Genomic DNA, 17979 nt, shown 5'->3' with positions numbered 1-17979 from the left:
TTTTTTCATGGGACTGGAAATTGAATGAATTAGAATTTTGAATTCAGTATATAAAAAAATACTTCTATGAGCATAAAGTATGAACACAAAAACAATAATTAAGTAACTATGTAGCAATAAACGCCGTAGGTGTATTTTTAATAATTAGGGACTGCATCGTTTTGACTTAGAACGGACACTTTCTTCATCTTTGTGAACGGAACACAGAGCTAGCAAAGCGTCGATAGTGAAAAGTGCAGCAGCAGCCAACGCACAGATAGCAGCTGCGTGTGCGTTGTTGCGTCGACGGCAGTCTGGGACGTCCCTCCAAGAGTTGAGTGTGAAACCTCCACAGGCTCCGAACAGCACTCCGCCAGTAGCTGACCACCAGGCGTCGACGTAAGCGTCCGCCGCCGCCGACACCGCTTCACCTTGGAGGAAAATTAACTTATTTTTTGCATTAGTAATTACAAGTTAATTCCCTGTCTAAAGTTAATCCTTGTGTTAAATGATAATGTAGTCTAAGGTAGAAGATAACTTGGAAGGAGTATGGCAATTTTATCTATCGGTTTCCAAGGCATCGCACCGGATCTCTAAATTGCTTGGCGGGGACAACTTTAACGGTGTGGTAACTTGGCACGGCTAACCAGACTTAGATAATTTAGAAACTATAAATTCCAAAATTACCCACGGTGGGATCCGGGGTCTGCATTTACAAGACCACACCGCTCACAACTGCACCAAGGAGAACGTTAAAAGCTTCTTTGCTTTCAGAATCGTCAACACGTATCCTAATCAACTACCTTTTTTCAAGAAACATGCAAAGCAAAGAGGCAGGGCATTCGACGAAGAAAAATATTTCTATTTGGGTGCAGGCTGTTTGGGGATATGGATTTTTAGTTAAAGTATCGCATAGGCGTTCTATAACGAAAATTTAGTAAGTATACCTAGGTAGTATTAGCCCAAACAACATCGCACTAAACCAGAGTTGCACTTACCTAATTACCAATTTAGAGAGGATCGTAATTCGTAATATCCTATGATCATAATACCTGGTTAAACGATGGCGTCCGATCCACGCAACGAAATTGGAATAACAGTAGTTCTATTACTGTCATCAAGCCGCATTTATACTCATACAAAGATTTTTGTTAGCGACTAGTTTTAAAGTAAGTAGTTTATTCAGAACACGACGTACCTATGCGTAGATTAAAATCCCATGGTTCGTCATTTGGTAAAAAAAAGGGTGCGTTTCAAGTAGGTACGTTTAAAATTATTGACTCTTAGCGACCACTACCTGCTTGACTAAATGAATTATTGTGTTACTCTTAGAATTTGGACTTAAAGTAGTGTAGAATTATTTAGAAGGCACTTATGTTAGCTTGTAGTTTTTGTATTGTAAATCAACCTATTTTATGGGTAAAACTAAGTGTTAAAAGAGGGTTCTAAAATAGTGTGCATATTGGCGTGGGAATATTCAACTCGCTTCAATATTTTTCTGTATAAATACCACTCGTTGAGCGAAATAAAGTCAGTCAGTCTAGAGCACTGGTACACGTTATAAGTCTTTTATTTTAATACAACCATCCAGTATCCATTCTTCGTCACGACAAGTACCTACGCTAGGTCTACCTGTCGCGGTAGAGGTGCACGACCGGGGTGCACAGGACGGGACGCCAACCAGCCCATAATATTAGCGAGTCAGCAAGCCAAACGAACACCTGTTCGGTCACTTGCTGTAACGAACCAACGAACCAACGAACCAACTAAGGGACAGGGTGCAACATAATTACCTGCCCCCACTCACTCGCGCCCCGTCAACTAAGTGGGACAAGTTCCCAGGCGTTGTTACGCACGTGTTTACAAGCGACGCGCCGCAACAAATGGTCCTTCGAACCGGATTCCCGAATATGGATTCCTAGAACTGGAAATTGAAGATTTTTGAAGGTGAAGCTACGAACCGGGACCTAGAGACATGACTCTCACTAGGTTCCAGAAGGAAACGGGTGTGCCCCTACGCGCAGAACAGACATCGCAACGAACAGAAAATGCGAATGTGTGCAGATCAGAAGGGACCACATCTATCGAAGCTATAGCCACGATCTTAAGAACTTCAAACATTGAATCTTCGGGATCCACTGCGACAGAAGTAACGAAGATGGTTGAAAACAGGACTAGACTCAAAGAACAGAGGACCGCTGACGAGATGATGGCTGAGCGGAAGAACCAGAACGGAACCTTGAAGATGATTGTATCAGGGGGTTCTATCCGCACGTCAGTTCGGTCTAAGAGATCTGCAGCCAAATTACGAGATTTAGAAGCAAGAGAAGAACTGGCGCGTTTAGAATTGCAGCGCGCTGAAGCAGCAGCTTATCTGGCTCGTATCAGACTTGAGAAACTACGAATCGAAGATAAAGTAGTTTGTCTGGATAAAGAACAAGATAGAACATCTCATGTTCAGAACTGTATCCAGGCAACTACTTTGGAAGAAACAGAAGACATCATTCCTGAAAAACGTGGGACCCTGCTTCACTCGGAGATTGAAAGCTCAGAACAGTCGAGTGAAGCTATGCATTCAGAATATGAATTGAAGAGGGAAAATGATGAACAAGGAATGATAATGAATACAAAGTTGCCAGTCTTCATAGTGGAAACGACCAGAGCTTCAGAAGACGATTTGGATGAGGAACAGGACGACAGAGTTTCGCATGTTCAGAACTGGATCCAGACGTCACCTTTGGAAGATGTGAAAGATATCATCCCAGAACAAGATTTTCAAGAAAACCAAGGGATCGTAAAGAATGAACAGCCCCTGATGTCTACGAACCAGGTCCAAACTTTAGCAGGTGCTATACGAGAAGCATTTGACAGCCACACGACAGCAGTTGTGCAACTGCCACTGCCATCTTATTATCAAGATCTGCCTTATTACGATGGAACCAGCTCCGAATGGGTAGCTTTCAGAGTAGTCTATGATGATACATCGAAATCTTTCACACCGACGCAGAACATGGCAAGACTTCGAAAAGCCATAAAAGGAGAGGCAAGAAATAATTTCAAGAGCCTTTTGTATTCAGATGCCACTCCAGACCAAGTTATGAAAGCGCTTCAGCGTCGCTATGGAAGACCAGACTCACTTGTTATGGAAGAACTAGATAGAGTAAAGGCCCTCCCTATGATAGCAGCGACACCAAAAGATATTTGTGCCTTTGCCAGCGATATACACAACTGCGTCTCAGCCATTCAGGGTCTACAGAAACCTCAGTACTTGTGTTCTCCAGTAATGGTGAGAGAAATAGTCGAAAAGTTACCAACATACCTAAAGTTCAATTGGTATGAATACGCTGATGAACATGAAAATCAAGAACCTGCAGATCTTGTGTTACTGGCACAGTTCTTGAATAAGCAAGCAGACACGTGTGGAGCTTATGCACTATTGGACCAGAAGAGACAGCCATGTGGACGTGAAGCAACTCACACAGAAACCGAAGAAGATCAAGGAGGAGGAGAGCTGCGACGTCCAGATTCGGTCGTGATAGTAGCATCGCCATATCCGAAGATTGGTGCTACGCACAAGGGGGAGGATGTTAGCGACTAGTTTTAAAGTAAGTAGTTTATTCAGAACACGACGTACCTATGCGTAGATTAAAATCCCATGGTTCGTCATTTGGTAAAAAAAAGGGTGCGTTTCAAGTAGGTACGTTTAAAATTATTGACTCTTAGCGACCACTACCTGCTTGACTAAATGAATTATTGTGTTACTCTTAGAATTTGGACTTAAAGTAGTGTAGAATTATTTAGAAGGCACTTATGTTAGCTTGTAGTTTTTGTATTGTAAATCAACCTATTTTATGGGTAAAACTAAGTGTTAAAAGAGGGTTCTAAAATAGTGTGCATATTGGCGTGGGAATATTCAACTCGCTTCAATATTTTTCTGTATAAATACCACTCGTTGAGCGAAATAAAGTCAGTCAGTCTAGAGCACTGGTACACGTAATAAGTCTTTTATTTTAATACAACCATCCAGTATCCATTCTTCGTCACGACAAGTACCTACGCTAGGTCTACCTGTCGCGGTAGAGGTGCACGACCGGGGTGCACAGGACGGGACGCCAACCAGCCCATAATATTAGCGAGTCAGCAAGCCAAACGAACACCTGTTCGGTCACTTGCTGTAACGAACCAACGAACCAACGAACCAACTAAGGGACAGGGTGCAACATAATTACCTGCCCCCACTCACTCGCGCCCCGTCAACTAAGTGGGACAAGTTCCCAGGCGTTGTTACGCACGTGTTTACAAGCGACGCGCCGCAACAATTTTAGTACGCATTGCCATTTTAAAAATGACAAAAATAGACTTAAAAACTTTTTGCATTGAAACTTTCAATTAAATAAAAAGAAACTACCTTAAACACTAGCTTCATCGTCAAACTGTTCGCTGTCCAAATACGCAAGGCTCAGATCGAACAGCATCACCAACGCGTTGAGAACTGCCAGAGATCCGGTTACAAGAGCAATAGTTTGGTTGCCTGTTCTTGGATAAATGCTGGACTTTGTTCTCGCGCTAAGAATCAGTCCACCGCTCATCGAGAACAAGACTACACCGACTATTCCAAAGTACATGTCTTGGACGAGATCCAGAGGTGCGAAAATCATTTCCCCTATAAAAAGTGTTATGTTAGTTACAAAAAATTTAGGATTCTATCTGATTTTTATACACTCTCGTGCTCTCTTGAATATTGTGTTACATTATCATCATCATCAACAACCGATAGACGTCCACTGCTGAACATGGTCTCTGAGTCTCTGACTATGTATGTTCTGGTTGTATGGACTTCCACACGCCACGATCTTGCGCCACCTGCGGCTTCCTACGACTTGCCTGATGTTGTCCGTCCACCTAGTGGGGGGTCTTCCAACGCTAGGCATTCCGTTGCGAGGTCGCCATTCCAGCACCTTGACACTTCAACTTCGCCACCCGTTGAGCTATGTCGGTTACTGGTCACTACGGATCTCCTAATTTCTAATTTGATTATGCAGAGTAACTCCAAGCTCTCTCCATCGCTCGCATTTTGTTTAAATATCAATAAGTTTTATGTTTTATTGTATTCACTACGTACTGAATTTAAAAGTATAAATGCGGCTTTTGAATCCTGTATAACATCAGTATCAAAATTCACTACTAAAGAGATTTGAAAACCTAAGGCCAAGTAGATCTATTTTAAGGATCATTTTGGTGTATGTAATCTCAATCGCAATGTCAGTCGTTTATCATGATCGCTAGCTAAGTAGAGCCACTGTTTAAACGAGAAGGTTAAAGGTTAACCTAATTTAGATTTCTGTGGTTAGGGCGCATCTTGTGTCAAAATTTACCTACATGAAAGGCTTTCAAAACGTACTTAGTTATTATTGTGGTGCATATCACGTTATGAATATGAGTGTGCATATTCTCAGTTATGCTCACCAACTATCTCTCCAGAGAGTACAACCACGTAACCGACGTAGGTTCCTGAACAGAGCATCAGAGTAGAGATATCTGTCAAGTCGTAGCTGTAGTTGTGAAGAGTGAGGCAGGCTATTGCTAACATCTGAAACAAAATCAGCTCTAATTAAGAAAATTTAAATAACATGACTGCCCCGACATATTCAGTTTTTTTTTGGAAAAAAATTCTTATAATAATCCATACACCCAACCCAAATCTGTTTGTAATTTTTTAAGTAATGTTAATAGAATCCGACGAAGGAGCGGGCAATTGAAACTACTAGATAAACATTTTCAGTGATTAGTTTATTGAGTCAATACATTACTACTAGCTTATGCTCGCGACTTTGTACGCGTAAACAACACAAATTTCAAACCCCTATTACACCCTTAGGGGTTAATACTTTCTTAGCGGATGCCTGCGTCATAATAGGTATCTGCATGCCAAATTTCAACCAGATCCGTCCAGTAGTTTGAGCTGTGCGTTGATAGATCAGTCAGTCAGTCAGTCAGTCAGTTGGTCAGTCAGTCAGTCAGTCACCTTTTCCTTTTATATATTAGATTAACTAAATAGGTGCTAATATAGTCTATTCAAAACGACCGCAACGATCCAGTGACATGGCTACTGGTCGTTTAATTAATTTAGCGGTACCAGCGACATAAAATGTTCCACTAGATGGGCCGCTTCATAGTAACAATATTTATTGTTCCAACGAACATCGATATCCGCACTCCTATCAATCAAAATCCGTTTAAGACGCGGCATGGCGGCAGTCCGTTCGTTAAACTTGCGCGATGACTCTACATTATTATTCAGTACTAGCTTATGCTCGCGACTTCGTCTGCGTGGACTACATAAATTTCAACTCCCTATTTTACTTCCTTAGGGGTGGAATTTTCAAAAATCCCTTCTTAGCGGATGCCTACGTCAAAATAGGTATCTGACTGCATGCCAAATTTAGGCCCAATCTGTCCAGTAGTTTCAGTTGTGCGTTGATGGATCAGTCAGACAGTCAGTCAGTCAACTTTTCCTTTTATATACATATTTAGATTCAAGTAGGTAACTTTAGTAGGTACCTATTATGATATCCCATCGCCAGCTCACTACTGAGCAGGGGGATCAGTTTATAAGGGTTTGTGTCATATTCCGCTAGCGCTGGCCCAGTGCGGATTGGTAGCTTTAGTAGGTCTATAGTCTGTTCTAAGTTATATATGTAAAACAGATTGCGTCTAAAGCAGATTACGATTGACAGGAGTACGGAAAGTACGGACGCCGATGTTTGTTGGAACATGTTGTTACTATGAAGCACATCTAGTGGAACTATAGACCTATATCCAATTGATAAATATGATGATAGAAAAGCGGTTGTGAAAGCTGCGCTGATTAGATGATATCAGAGTTTTGTATTGATATATCGCATGGCGGTTAATTAAAATTAATAGCTGGACTATTAAAACAATAGCTTTGTAATGTATTAATATATTGTTAGTTAGTTTTTTTTTTCATGATGATAGAGCTTCTAAACTTTGTGCTGAACTAGACTGAATTGATCAAGTTAATTTAGGTATGACGAGTCCATGACTAGAAATATTATCTGCCACCGAAAAGAGACAACAAAGTAATGTACCCAGTATCAATGCAGAGCATTGGATGGAAACTGTAGGTGGAAGTAATTAATCAAAGTGATTTGAGGACTGCATAAGGCTCGTATTATAGCTGCTACTTCCAAGAAGAAGAATGGGTCCAAAAAACTGTTTGTTTTAGGGAAAACTGAAACCAGCAGTTCTTTTTTAAGAAAAAGTAAAAATAAAGTAAGTACCTACTCTTTGTGCCAGAGAATTTCGGTAATCACTTATAACAGAAAAAATGGGTATGAGTTTCTACTTTCGACTAGATTCAACTTATAATAACAATTGTGTTTGTTGGTCGCAACATCAAAACAAAAGTGTCGTAACAGGGGCAGAAGTCGTGACGGGTCCTCTTACAATAAACTGTACATTTGACTAAGCTAGAACATTACCTTACCTGCTTAGTTCTATTTCCGCGAGTTAACAAATTCAACTTAAGTAGGTAGGTACCTAAATAATTTGTACCCGTGGTATCATCAATAATATTAAGTAATTGGTACACTTGTCAACGTCACTTATTTAACCATATATCACGTTATTTATGGAGGAGACATTTGTGAAAGTATGCCGATCGACAAATTGAAAATAGATGATAGATTATTTTCAAATTATAACCGCGTTATGTCATATTACTTATTAACGTTATGGAGAAGAGGTTTTTGCGCTTAAATGAATTAGCACATTCAAGTAGTTCAGCAATAATATTATGTTTTTGCGAATACTGAAATATTTCCTTAATCATGCTAATAGAATGATGAAGTAGAAAGAGTAGGGTAATATGCAAATTTAATAAAGTATAATATAATGACAACAGAGAGCAGTGATAGCCTAGTGGACCTTACAGTCGGGAGGTTGGGAGTTCGATTCTGGGCATACACATTTAAGTTTTCGAAGTTATAAGCGTTTTAAGCAATTAATTATCACTTGCTTTGACGGCGAAGGAAAATTATCGTGAGAAAACCTGTATCGTCGAGAGTTCTTAAAGATGGTGAAGTCTGCCTATTCACTCGAGGCCTGCCGTAGCGGACTATTGCCTAAACCCTGCTCATGGAAGAACTTAGTGGACAGAGAATGGAGGTTTTTGGTTCGTAGGTCGGGCATGTCCTAAAGAGAAAATAATCCTATATGTGATGACAGTACGATTCCTTGGGGTTTCTCTACGTATCCAAATTAGAAATTAGAAGATCCATATTAGAAACCTGAACATAGCAAGGTGAAGGTAGTAAGTAGCTCATCGAGTTGCGAAGCTGAAGTAAGTACCTACCTAATTACAGGGATCTAGGCTCCGAATATGATTTTGTCCCATTCGGTGTCGAGACCCTTTGTCCGTGGGGTCCTAGCGCTATAAGACTTTTTAAGAAAATAGCAAAAAAGTTAGTCGGCAGTCATGCCACATCTTCGGAACCTTGCCTAAAGGGACTCCTTTTAATTATATATTTTAGTTATAATATTATATTTTTAAGGATATAGTTTTAGTTTCATTGTTTTAGTCAATTTTTAATTTTAATTAGTATAGTAAAGTCAGTAAATAAATATATTGACACCACGCCTAAGAGAATAATTACAGATACCGTATAGTATAATAATGTGGGGGTCCTTAGATGCTGGAAGTGCGGAAACACAAGGTGGAACAAAATGCTGGGAGCTGCTGGACACAAACAGATTGTGAAGAGAGAGTGTGTGACATTGAAAGTGCTTCATCTATTAACCAGAAATTTCAAATAAGTACAAATGTGTTTGCTTGGAACAAGCTTTTTATCTCACCAATTCCATTAATTTGATGATGCATGTCGGGATTAACATTTTAGAAAGGTTTACTGTACAATAAGAAATACAAAATTTATTTATCTATTTACACATGGCATCCAAAATTCAAAACATAAACAATGTCATGTCGACGGAACATATAACGCGTAAAATTCAACTCCTCATACGCCATTTTAACTTTTTGTGTCACATTTCATGTCAAAAGTGCGATTTTAATTCTTATTTTAAAGTTGAACCGTACTTTTGACATGAAAGTTGACCCATAGAGTTAAAATGGCGCGTGAGGAGTCATCTTTTACGGATTATACTACCGATCACGTCACAAAGAGCATAAATAACATGAAAATTAATTTAAACTTTTTAAAGCTTTTTGATTTTTTTTTAGATTTATGCCGCTTCGCACGGGTGGGCTTACCTATTCACATGAATGTGTTCTGAATGATAATGAAACCCGTAAAAAATTACCTAATTTTACCTATATCATTCCAAACAATATTATTTATTAGCAAGGTACCTACTTAATTTTTTTTACTGTAAATAATAATATTATTATAAGAACATATAGGTACCTAAATAGAGATAAAAAGTAGCCTATGTCCTTCCACGGGAATCAAGCTATACCTGTCAAAATCGGTTGAACGGATGGGCCGTGAAAGGCTAACAGACAGACAGACGGACAGACAGACAGACATACACTATTTCGCATTTATAATATTAGTATGGATTAATGTGACTAATTATCATTAATTAAGCTTTCTCGGCCATATTGCTGCAATCATGGACCATAAACGTTTTTACATTGTAAAAGCTAGAAACATAAACTAAGTAAGTAGCACTGTAGGCTAAAACTATTAGGGTTTTCTAAAAGTTTAATTGCCTAATTAAAAACTTATCACGTACTGCAACAAGACAACTATGGCGCTGCCGAGAAACCTACATCTTGATAATTTGTTGCTTGTCGCCCGCTGAAATGCACTTATAAGTACGCTGGAAGAGCTGGAAGAGGAGGCAATCTAATACCAGTGACCATTTGCCTTATAAGTACTTGTATTTTTAATGATTTAGTATTTTCCCGCAATGCAAAACTTGAGATCAATGCCCAACAACGCGGCATTAACCCCACAACATCTATCTACGCAACGTTCGTTGACCTCTAGGTTCAGTCAGATGATTTCTTTGCGAAGTTTTACTTTGTCGAGTGTTCGAGAGATCGAACCTTCGACGAGATGTCTTATGTGACGTTGTAAATTTTGAACTACTAACTAGCGTTTCGCTTTTAATAAAAATCAATTTTGTTCAAAGTATGTTGGTGCCACCTAGCATCAAGGTGCAGAACTACGCGTGGGTCGATGTTCAGAGTTCATTCGAGCCACAATAGATGGCGTTTGCTTCGTTGTCAATTGTCGTAAAAATAAAACAAAATAATTAAATAAAACCATAATATCATTTGTTTATTGTTAAGTCATTAACAAAACGGTTCTTATAATATATCCTTAGGTTCCGCAAATATTCAAAAATGAATTGGCTTCATGATCAAACTAAATGAGAGCGGCCACACTCGGGTTGCGTCTGGCAACACCGATTGGTGAGATTTAGAATTTTTCTGGAGTCAACATGTGAAGACGAATTTTTTCGTTCCAGGAAAATCTCACTCCTTTTCGCCCATGGCTTCGCCTGGGAAAATACAATAGTTATAAATTTAGTCATCCTAACGTATTTCAATGTTTCATCAATTATGGTGAGTGAAAAATCAAGTAATGTGGATTCGACAAAATGGCGGTTTGGTTAGAGAAAATCCTAATTTCATGATTTCCCTTTCAGTTCCAGTTATTTTTACCTTCCCAAATAAATGAGGATAATGGGTTGTGGGTGGACTCCTGAAAACCATTGGTGGCCAGGAGTTCAATAGGTGAGTTGTGTTTGATCGGGAAAATTCCACGTGTCGAAATTTTCACACAGCACAAATTATAATCTTGTTTTTTCTTTGTTGCAGGGTTTCCGTTTTAGTTTCCGTTTTCCGTTTGCGTTTCCGTTTTTTAGTTTTCGGTTTTCGTATTTCGCTTTCGTTTTCCGTATTTATTTCTTTTGCACATTCACGTTGGCAACTTAATTCTATGGATAAGACTTGGTGAAAATCTTTGTAATGAAACATTTCGGTTGTGAAGAATCAAGTTAAATCGAGTTTTGGGAGCTTGGCCGATGCCGTCCAGCTACCTTGCAGTCTTCGCACCTACAAGTAAGCAAATGTTTGTATCCTGGAACAGTTTAGTGAACCTTCTTAGTGTATGTGTACAGTAAGAACCCTGTCTTTACTACTGAGCTTTTATTTTGAAACAATTTTATGAATTTTACTGTGTCATTGTCTATTCCATGCCAATGGCATCTTAAATTTAAAACATAGATTTTATGTACTATCTACCTAAGGCATTCTAATGTATCTAAATTAAGTCTTGGCATTAAGCTAGAATAACTAAGCATTATTAGCCATCACTATGTATTAAGCGACCCCGGTAAAAGTTACATTAAAAACAATTTTGCCTAACATCTAGCAAATTTCATTTATAACACCTCATATACATTACAAGGGAGTCGACGGCTAGCTTCTATTCTTTACTAGGTAGATAGATCAAGTAAGTAAAATTATTTTTTTTTTCCTCTAATCTTTGTAAGGTGGTAGATTATTCCGTATCCGGGTATATTTCTATTCCGCCCAATTTACCACCCTTACAAATGGCGCCCGAACGTTTTTTTTATATAGTTATTTCTGTATATTTTGAGAAATTTTGTGAATTTTATGAAATGTACTCCGCTGATTGTACAATTTTCTAGGTAGTGACACATTGCAAAGAGCACTAAGCTGTTTTTTTTATGGTTAACTAACTAAATAATAACTAATAGTTAGAAATTTTGTTTGATAGTTTAAGTAATTTTCTGAGTATAGTCCAACATTTGTTTTTTCTTACTTAATTAACACTTTATAAATGGTGCTTATGCCGTTTAATTATGTTATCGACTTACCTTGGAGGTGTATAAGTGAATGTTTGCCTTCAGTTTAGTAATAAACATTGCTTAACTGAGTTGTTGTTGGGTATTGCTTTCAATAGTAAGTACATCTTATGTTTGAAAATTCCGGTAACTTAGTATAATTAAAGTTTTGAAACGCTATGTGCCGTTAACTAGTTACACACATACATTTATAAATACTAAGAGTTACAACTTGTGAAACTAAATATATAAACTATATTCAGAGATTACATTAAGTTCAAGTATGAAGTTATGAACAATTTTTTTTCAGTGACTTGATACTTCATTATTTTTGTTGAAATTTTGTTTAGAGCTGTGTTAAGGTTATGATAAAAGCTACTTCACACACAAAACATGTTAAGTTTAATTGAATGCTGGTAGTTTAAAGTGACATTTAGAAACAGATTTTGTTGTATTTTAGGTTATGTGTTAAAAGTGTAAAGTAACAGTCATCAAACCATTGCACAATCTCTTTGCTTTTTTTTTTTTTTTTAAAAAGATAACATGCTAGTCAGAGTTCATTGCAACTTTGCTGCCTGTTTACTTTTGTAATTGTAAAGGTTGTAACACACTGTGTACTCATAAAGGTGATACTGCACCTTACAATCATTTATTCAATTTTGGGAAGTTTTATTTTGTTATATTTTGTTTACTATAGTAATAATATGTGCTTGTATTATTAACGATATTTTGGAATAGGAACATAATTGATAAAATAGGTTAGGATAGACTTAAGAATATTGTTTTTGTTGTGTATTTTGCTTGTGTATATTTAATAGTTTAAATAACTTCTTTTGTGTTTGTGTTTAACCAATTTGTATAAGGCTAAACATAGACAGTTACACAAGCTCGATATTTTGTTAAATGTGTTTTGACTTAACACAATGGAACAGACTTTTGCCCAGTTTCATTCACTTTTGAAGGACGAATTGTGTTATGAGGTATCCATTCGTTCCGAAACTCCAGCACCTACAGTGCTAGGTTTAAAGAAACAGTTAAAACAATTAATTCAGGAAATTCCTTCTGAATCAATTTTAGAGACGGATTTCACTTCTGAAAGTGAGTTAGGGGTTATTACTAAAAAACTTCAAGACTTAGAAGATTTATTAAAAAAGTGTTCTGACACTAAAGATAGACATGCCCTCTGTAGGTCTAAAGCTTTAGCTTCACATTTGTACTTTAGAATTTTGAGAATACAGTGTTCCGAACTCAGCTTAATAAGTAGGAAGAGTGAATTACATACAAAGTTGCAGAGTTTGATTTCCAGATTAGATGCTGACAATGAGTCGTCTCACGACGAATCACTGGATTCCGAGAGTACCGCCGTTGACTGCACTGGTGATAAAAATGTTGCCAAGTGGAAGTTAAATTTCAACGGACAGGGTGATCCGCGCAGTTTCATCGAACGCGTTGAGGAATATAAAAGATCTTATGGCGTTTCAGATGGAAAATTATTTGTTTCTGCATTTCATCTTTTTACAGGCCGAGCATTGTTATGGTACAGAGGCAACAAATGTCAAGTTTCGTCTTGGTCAGAATTGAAAACTTTATTTTTAGAGGAATTTGATGCAGTAGATTATGACTACAGGTTGCTAGGTGAAATTCGAGCAAGAACACAAGGCTCTGAAGAACCTGTGTCTATCTATTTCGCTGTAATGTTTGGCATGTTTTCAAGGTTGTCAACACCACTTTCCGAAGAACAAAAGTTACAAATTTTATTACATAATATTCGCCCTTTTTACTCAGAACAATTAGCTCTTGTTGACATTAAGTCTGTCGCAATGTTGAAGGAAAAGTGTCGCAAACTAGAGGCTGCGAGGCAGCGTTCCGCCTTATTTTCTGAGCCTACTAACAGTAAGGCAACTTTAAGTTCAGAGTTTGCTTACAAACAAGTGACAAAACAGATAAACACACTTTCAGTCACACCTGCACCTAAGGTTGATACAAGTAAAGGCACTGATTTTTCGAAAACAAATAAACAACTATGTTACAAGTGCGGCAAGGGTAACCATTCCTTTAAATTTTGCAGGACAGTTCCGAAATTTATTAGATGTTTTTCGTGTGGACGTCAGAACTTTACAGTAAAGACATGTCCAAGTTGTAGTAAAAAGGCGATTAGTAAACCCGCTCCGGACAAAAATTCAAAAAACTAATTAGTAAGAACTGTGCAGAGACACAAGTAAAGAACTTGGTCATTAACAACAAAACATCCCTTTTACCTGACACAGTTCTGTATTCAGTGGATAAACGAGACTTTAGGCCACATTTAAAGGTTTTTGTTGACGGTTGTGAGATTACAGGTTTACTAGATTCCGGTGCTTGCGCGTCAATTTTGGGTAACCAGGCGCACAAGGTTTTTTTGAGATTCGGTTATAAATTGCATAGCAGTATTGATACCACATTTTCAGTGGCAAATGGAGACAAACTTGATTGCATGGGTTATATGTTTATTCCGATTACTTATAATTCCGTAACTCACATAATAAAATTTTTTGTAGTACCCTCTATAATAGCGGATGTTATTTTTGGCTGTGACTTTTGGAAAACATTTCAGTTAGCCCCTGGCATTTTTGATAATTTAGAATTAATTAAGGCACCTTCTCAATTTTACAATATTTGTGCGATTGATAATAAACAAATTCATACCATCACTTCTTTTGAAAACTTATCATCTCAACAGAAAGAATTAGCCCAGTCTGTAGTAAATAAATTTTTAGATATTTCTTCAGAGAAAATTGGATTGGGTAGAACAAAATTAATTGAACATGTTATTGACACCGGTGATGCCTTGCCAATAAAAATAAAACAATATCCACTTTCTCCCGAAAAGAAGGAAGCTTTAAGTAAAGAGTTAGATAGGATGCTGGAAATGGACGTAGTTACTCCGAGTGAAAGCCCTTGGAATAACCCAGCAATTTTAGTGAAAAAGGCAAATGGAGACTGGAGATTTTGCCTAGATTGCAGGAAATTAAATTCAGTGACAAAGGGGGATTCATACTCAATACCGTACATTCCACAAATTCTAGATAGCTTGAAAGAGGCAAGGTTTTTATCATCGATTGATTTAAGTTCAAGTTTCTGGCAAATTCCGTTAGCTAACGACTCTCAGGAAAAAACCAGTTTTACAGTTCCTGGTAGAGGGTTATTCAAATTTAAAGTCATGCCGTTTGGCCTATGCGGTGCACCAGCACGACAGCAGAGGTTAATGGACCAGTTATTTAATCAAAATTTTTGTAGTGATATTGAAAATGGAATAGTATTTTGTTATATAGATGATATTGTTATTTGTTCTGCTGATTTTGAAACCCATTTAATTTTATTAAACAGAGTTCTGAATAAACTAAAAATGGCTCAACTATCCATAAATTTTGATAAATGTAATTTTTTTAGAAACTCTTTGAAATATTTAGGGTATATAGTGGATGAATTTGGTTTACGCACAGATCCTGGAAAAGTTGCCGCAGTTTTGAACTTTCCGACCCCAAAAACTGCACAGGAGGTAAAGATTTTCCTAGGCACTTGTTCTTGGTACAGGCGCTTTATTAGGAATTTTTCAACCATCGCTGCACCACTCAATAGACTAACGAGTAAAGGAAAGAACGCACCTAAATTTGAGTGGAGCGAACAGGCAGAGGTAGCATTTAATACATTGAAGAATGCGTTGGTAACCGCACCTGTTTCTTGCGGTACCGAATTTTGAAAAACCATTCAAAATACATTGTGATGCTTCTGCATATGGTGTTGGCGGTATGCTAACGCAAGAAACCGATGGTTGCGATCATCCCATTGCGTATGTCAGTAGGAGCCTAAATAAAAACGAAAGGAATTACAGCGCGACGGAACGCGAGGCTCTAGCTGTGATTTTTGCAGTGGAGAAATTTCAGGCTTATTTTGGTTCCAAGCCAGTCACAATTATCACAGACCATGCATCCCTAAAGTGGTTCTTAAATTTAGAAAATCCCTCAGGACGACTCGCCAGATGGGGTTGTAGATTATCACAGTATAATTTTGTTATCGAACATAGGAAGGGTTGTGATAATGTAGTTCCGGATACCTTGTCGAGACTCATACACGTAGATGTAGTTGGTGATCGTAATGATAACTCTAGTCAACAAGTTTTGGTAGATGACTGGTATGACAAAACATTTAATGGCTGTAAAATCAATCCAGCAAATTTTCCGAATTTTAGTATTTTGAACGATAAACTATATCGTTACAGTAAATGTAAATACCAGCTTCTCAGTGAGTTCGACTGGAAAGAGGTAGTCCACAAGAACGACATCCTTAGAATTATGCAACAAAACCATGCAGATGCAACTGCAGGTCATTTTGGTGTGTTCAAAACTCATCGCAGATTATCCCTCAGATATTTTTGGCGTGGTATGTATAAGGACGTGGTTGAGTACGTTAAGAATTGTGATACTTGCTCTGCGTATAAACACACGACATCAGCCACTCCAGGTCTGCTAGGGAAGCCTAAAGTCTGCGAGAGACCTTTTCAGGTCATTTCGGCTGATTTAGTCGGACCTTTGCCTAGGTCTAAATCAGGATTTACATTTCTTTTTGTGGTGACGTGTTGTTTTTCGAAATATACAATGTTGTTTCCGTTACGGCGTGCCACAGGTGCCGCTGTTGTTAAAGCGCTAGAGAATTTTGTATTTTTGAACCATAGTGTTCCAGAGACTGTGATTGTGGACAATGGGTCCCAATTTACAGGATCTGAATTCCGTAATCTCATTAAGCGTTATAATATTCCGAAATTACACTACACACCACTGTACACTCCGCAAGTTAACCTTGTTGAGAGGTACAATAAGGTTGTTATGACTGCTGTAGCCGCTTTTGTGAAAGATAACCACAGGTCCTGGGACGAAAACCTGTACAAGGTCCAGTTCGCCATAAACAGTGCGGTTAATGAATCCACTGGATTCTCCCCGTTCTTCCTTGTCCACGCTAGAGAACCGGTTTTAAATGGTTCCTTCTATAAGGACACGGATAAGGAGTACGAGGCCGGAATTCCAAGGGAGGAATACGCAGGAAAGTTTGGAACTTTGGAGGACATATTTGGTCAGGTTAGGAGAAATTTGTTTCAGGCTCATGCAGAGTATGCAACGCATTACAACTTAAGGCGTAGGTCTGCAAGCTATTCTGTTGGGGATATAGTGTGGAAAAAGACCTATCCACAAAGCGACGCTACAAATTTTTTCGCAGCTAAGCTGGCACCTAAGTATGAAAAGTGCAGGGTTGTCAAGGTTTTGTCACCTTTGGTTTACGAACTAGTTAGAGTAGCTGACAACCACCCAATAGGCACTTGGCATATTAAGGATATTAAGAAGTAGATATTTGCCATTACTTAGTTTGGTCTAAACTGTTTGAATATTTAAGTTATCAATATTCAATTAGGAATTTGAATGAGTGTAGTGATGTTCTGAGTTAACAGTTACATTACCATGGTTCAGTTGAGGAGGAATGTAGTGGATGTATGTAGGGATGAATATGTGATGATTGGAATGCTTGTGGTAGACCAACCGGTTGAGAAAGTAAAAATGCAAATATCGTACTTTGGGGATAACGAAAAGGGGGGGGTTTTGTGTTTTGTTTTCGTTTTCCTTCTAGATAATGGATCATTTCTGTTATTTTTCCGATTCTGTTCCGAGATCTATTTTCTAGGAGAGTTATTTCGTTTTTTTTTTCTCATATTCCGATTTTGATTCGGTTTTATTTTTCCGAATGGGATAGAGAACGGTTGCCATATCAGATGGACCCGTTCACAACCAGATTTTCCGTATTTGTTGAGTAACAAATATTACGATGGTAGTTTAAAAGAGTGAACCACCGTAGGCCTAGACGCATTCTATCAGTCAGCTGAAGAATGATGCCAAGATGTTTCCACTCAAGTGTCTTAGACACCATGAAGTTTTTTTGTATATATTCTTTTTAGAAGTTAGGGTTGTGTAGTTAAGTATAATGTATAAAACCTTACACTGTTTTCAGTATATTTATTTTGTTAGACAATTTTCCTTGTTAGTAGTAGATGTGCGTTCACGCGTAACTTCTGTGTTTTTTTTGTTTGTTTCAGGCAAATTGTTAGTAGTT

General features: G+C 38.0%; 2 protein-coding genes across 2 annotated transcripts in view; one reads left to right on the top strand and one right to left on the bottom strand.

Annotated features, from left to right (window-relative positions):
- Positions 1 to 347: 347 nt before the first annotated feature.
- On the bottom strand, positions 348 to 8942 carry LOC117987993 (uncharacterized). The gene is made up of 4 exons (XM_034975089.2): positions 8857 to 8942; positions 5446 to 5569; positions 4388 to 4642; positions 348 to 410 (listed from the first exon to the last, which is right to left on the bottom strand). The coding sequence occupies exons 1-3, from the start codon at positions 8893 to 8895 to the stop codon at positions 4389 to 4391; spliced, it is 417 nt and encodes a 138-aa protein (XP_034830980.1). The 5' UTR covers positions 8896 to 8942; the 3' UTR covers positions 348 to 410; position 4388.
- Positions 7515 to 17979, top strand: part of LOC117987434 (pupal cuticle protein 20-like) — a 34717-nt gene continuing 24252 nt past the window's right edge. The window contains exon 1 of the mRNA XM_034974445.2: positions 7515 to 7530. The gene's annotated coding sequence lies outside the window, so the exon portion shown is untranslated. The remainder of the gene's footprint in view (positions 7531 to 17979) is intronic.

Source organism: Maniola hyperantus, chromosome 13 (genome assembly GCF_902806685.2).
Source record: "Maniola hyperantus chromosome 13, iAphHyp1.2, whole genome shotgun sequence".
In the NCBI taxonomy this organism is placed as follows: domain Eukaryota; kingdom Metazoa; phylum Arthropoda; class Insecta; order Lepidoptera; family Nymphalidae; genus Maniola; species Maniola hyperantus.
Note: the sequence above shows the minus strand (reverse complement) of the source record. Positions and strands in the feature narration are given on the sequence as shown.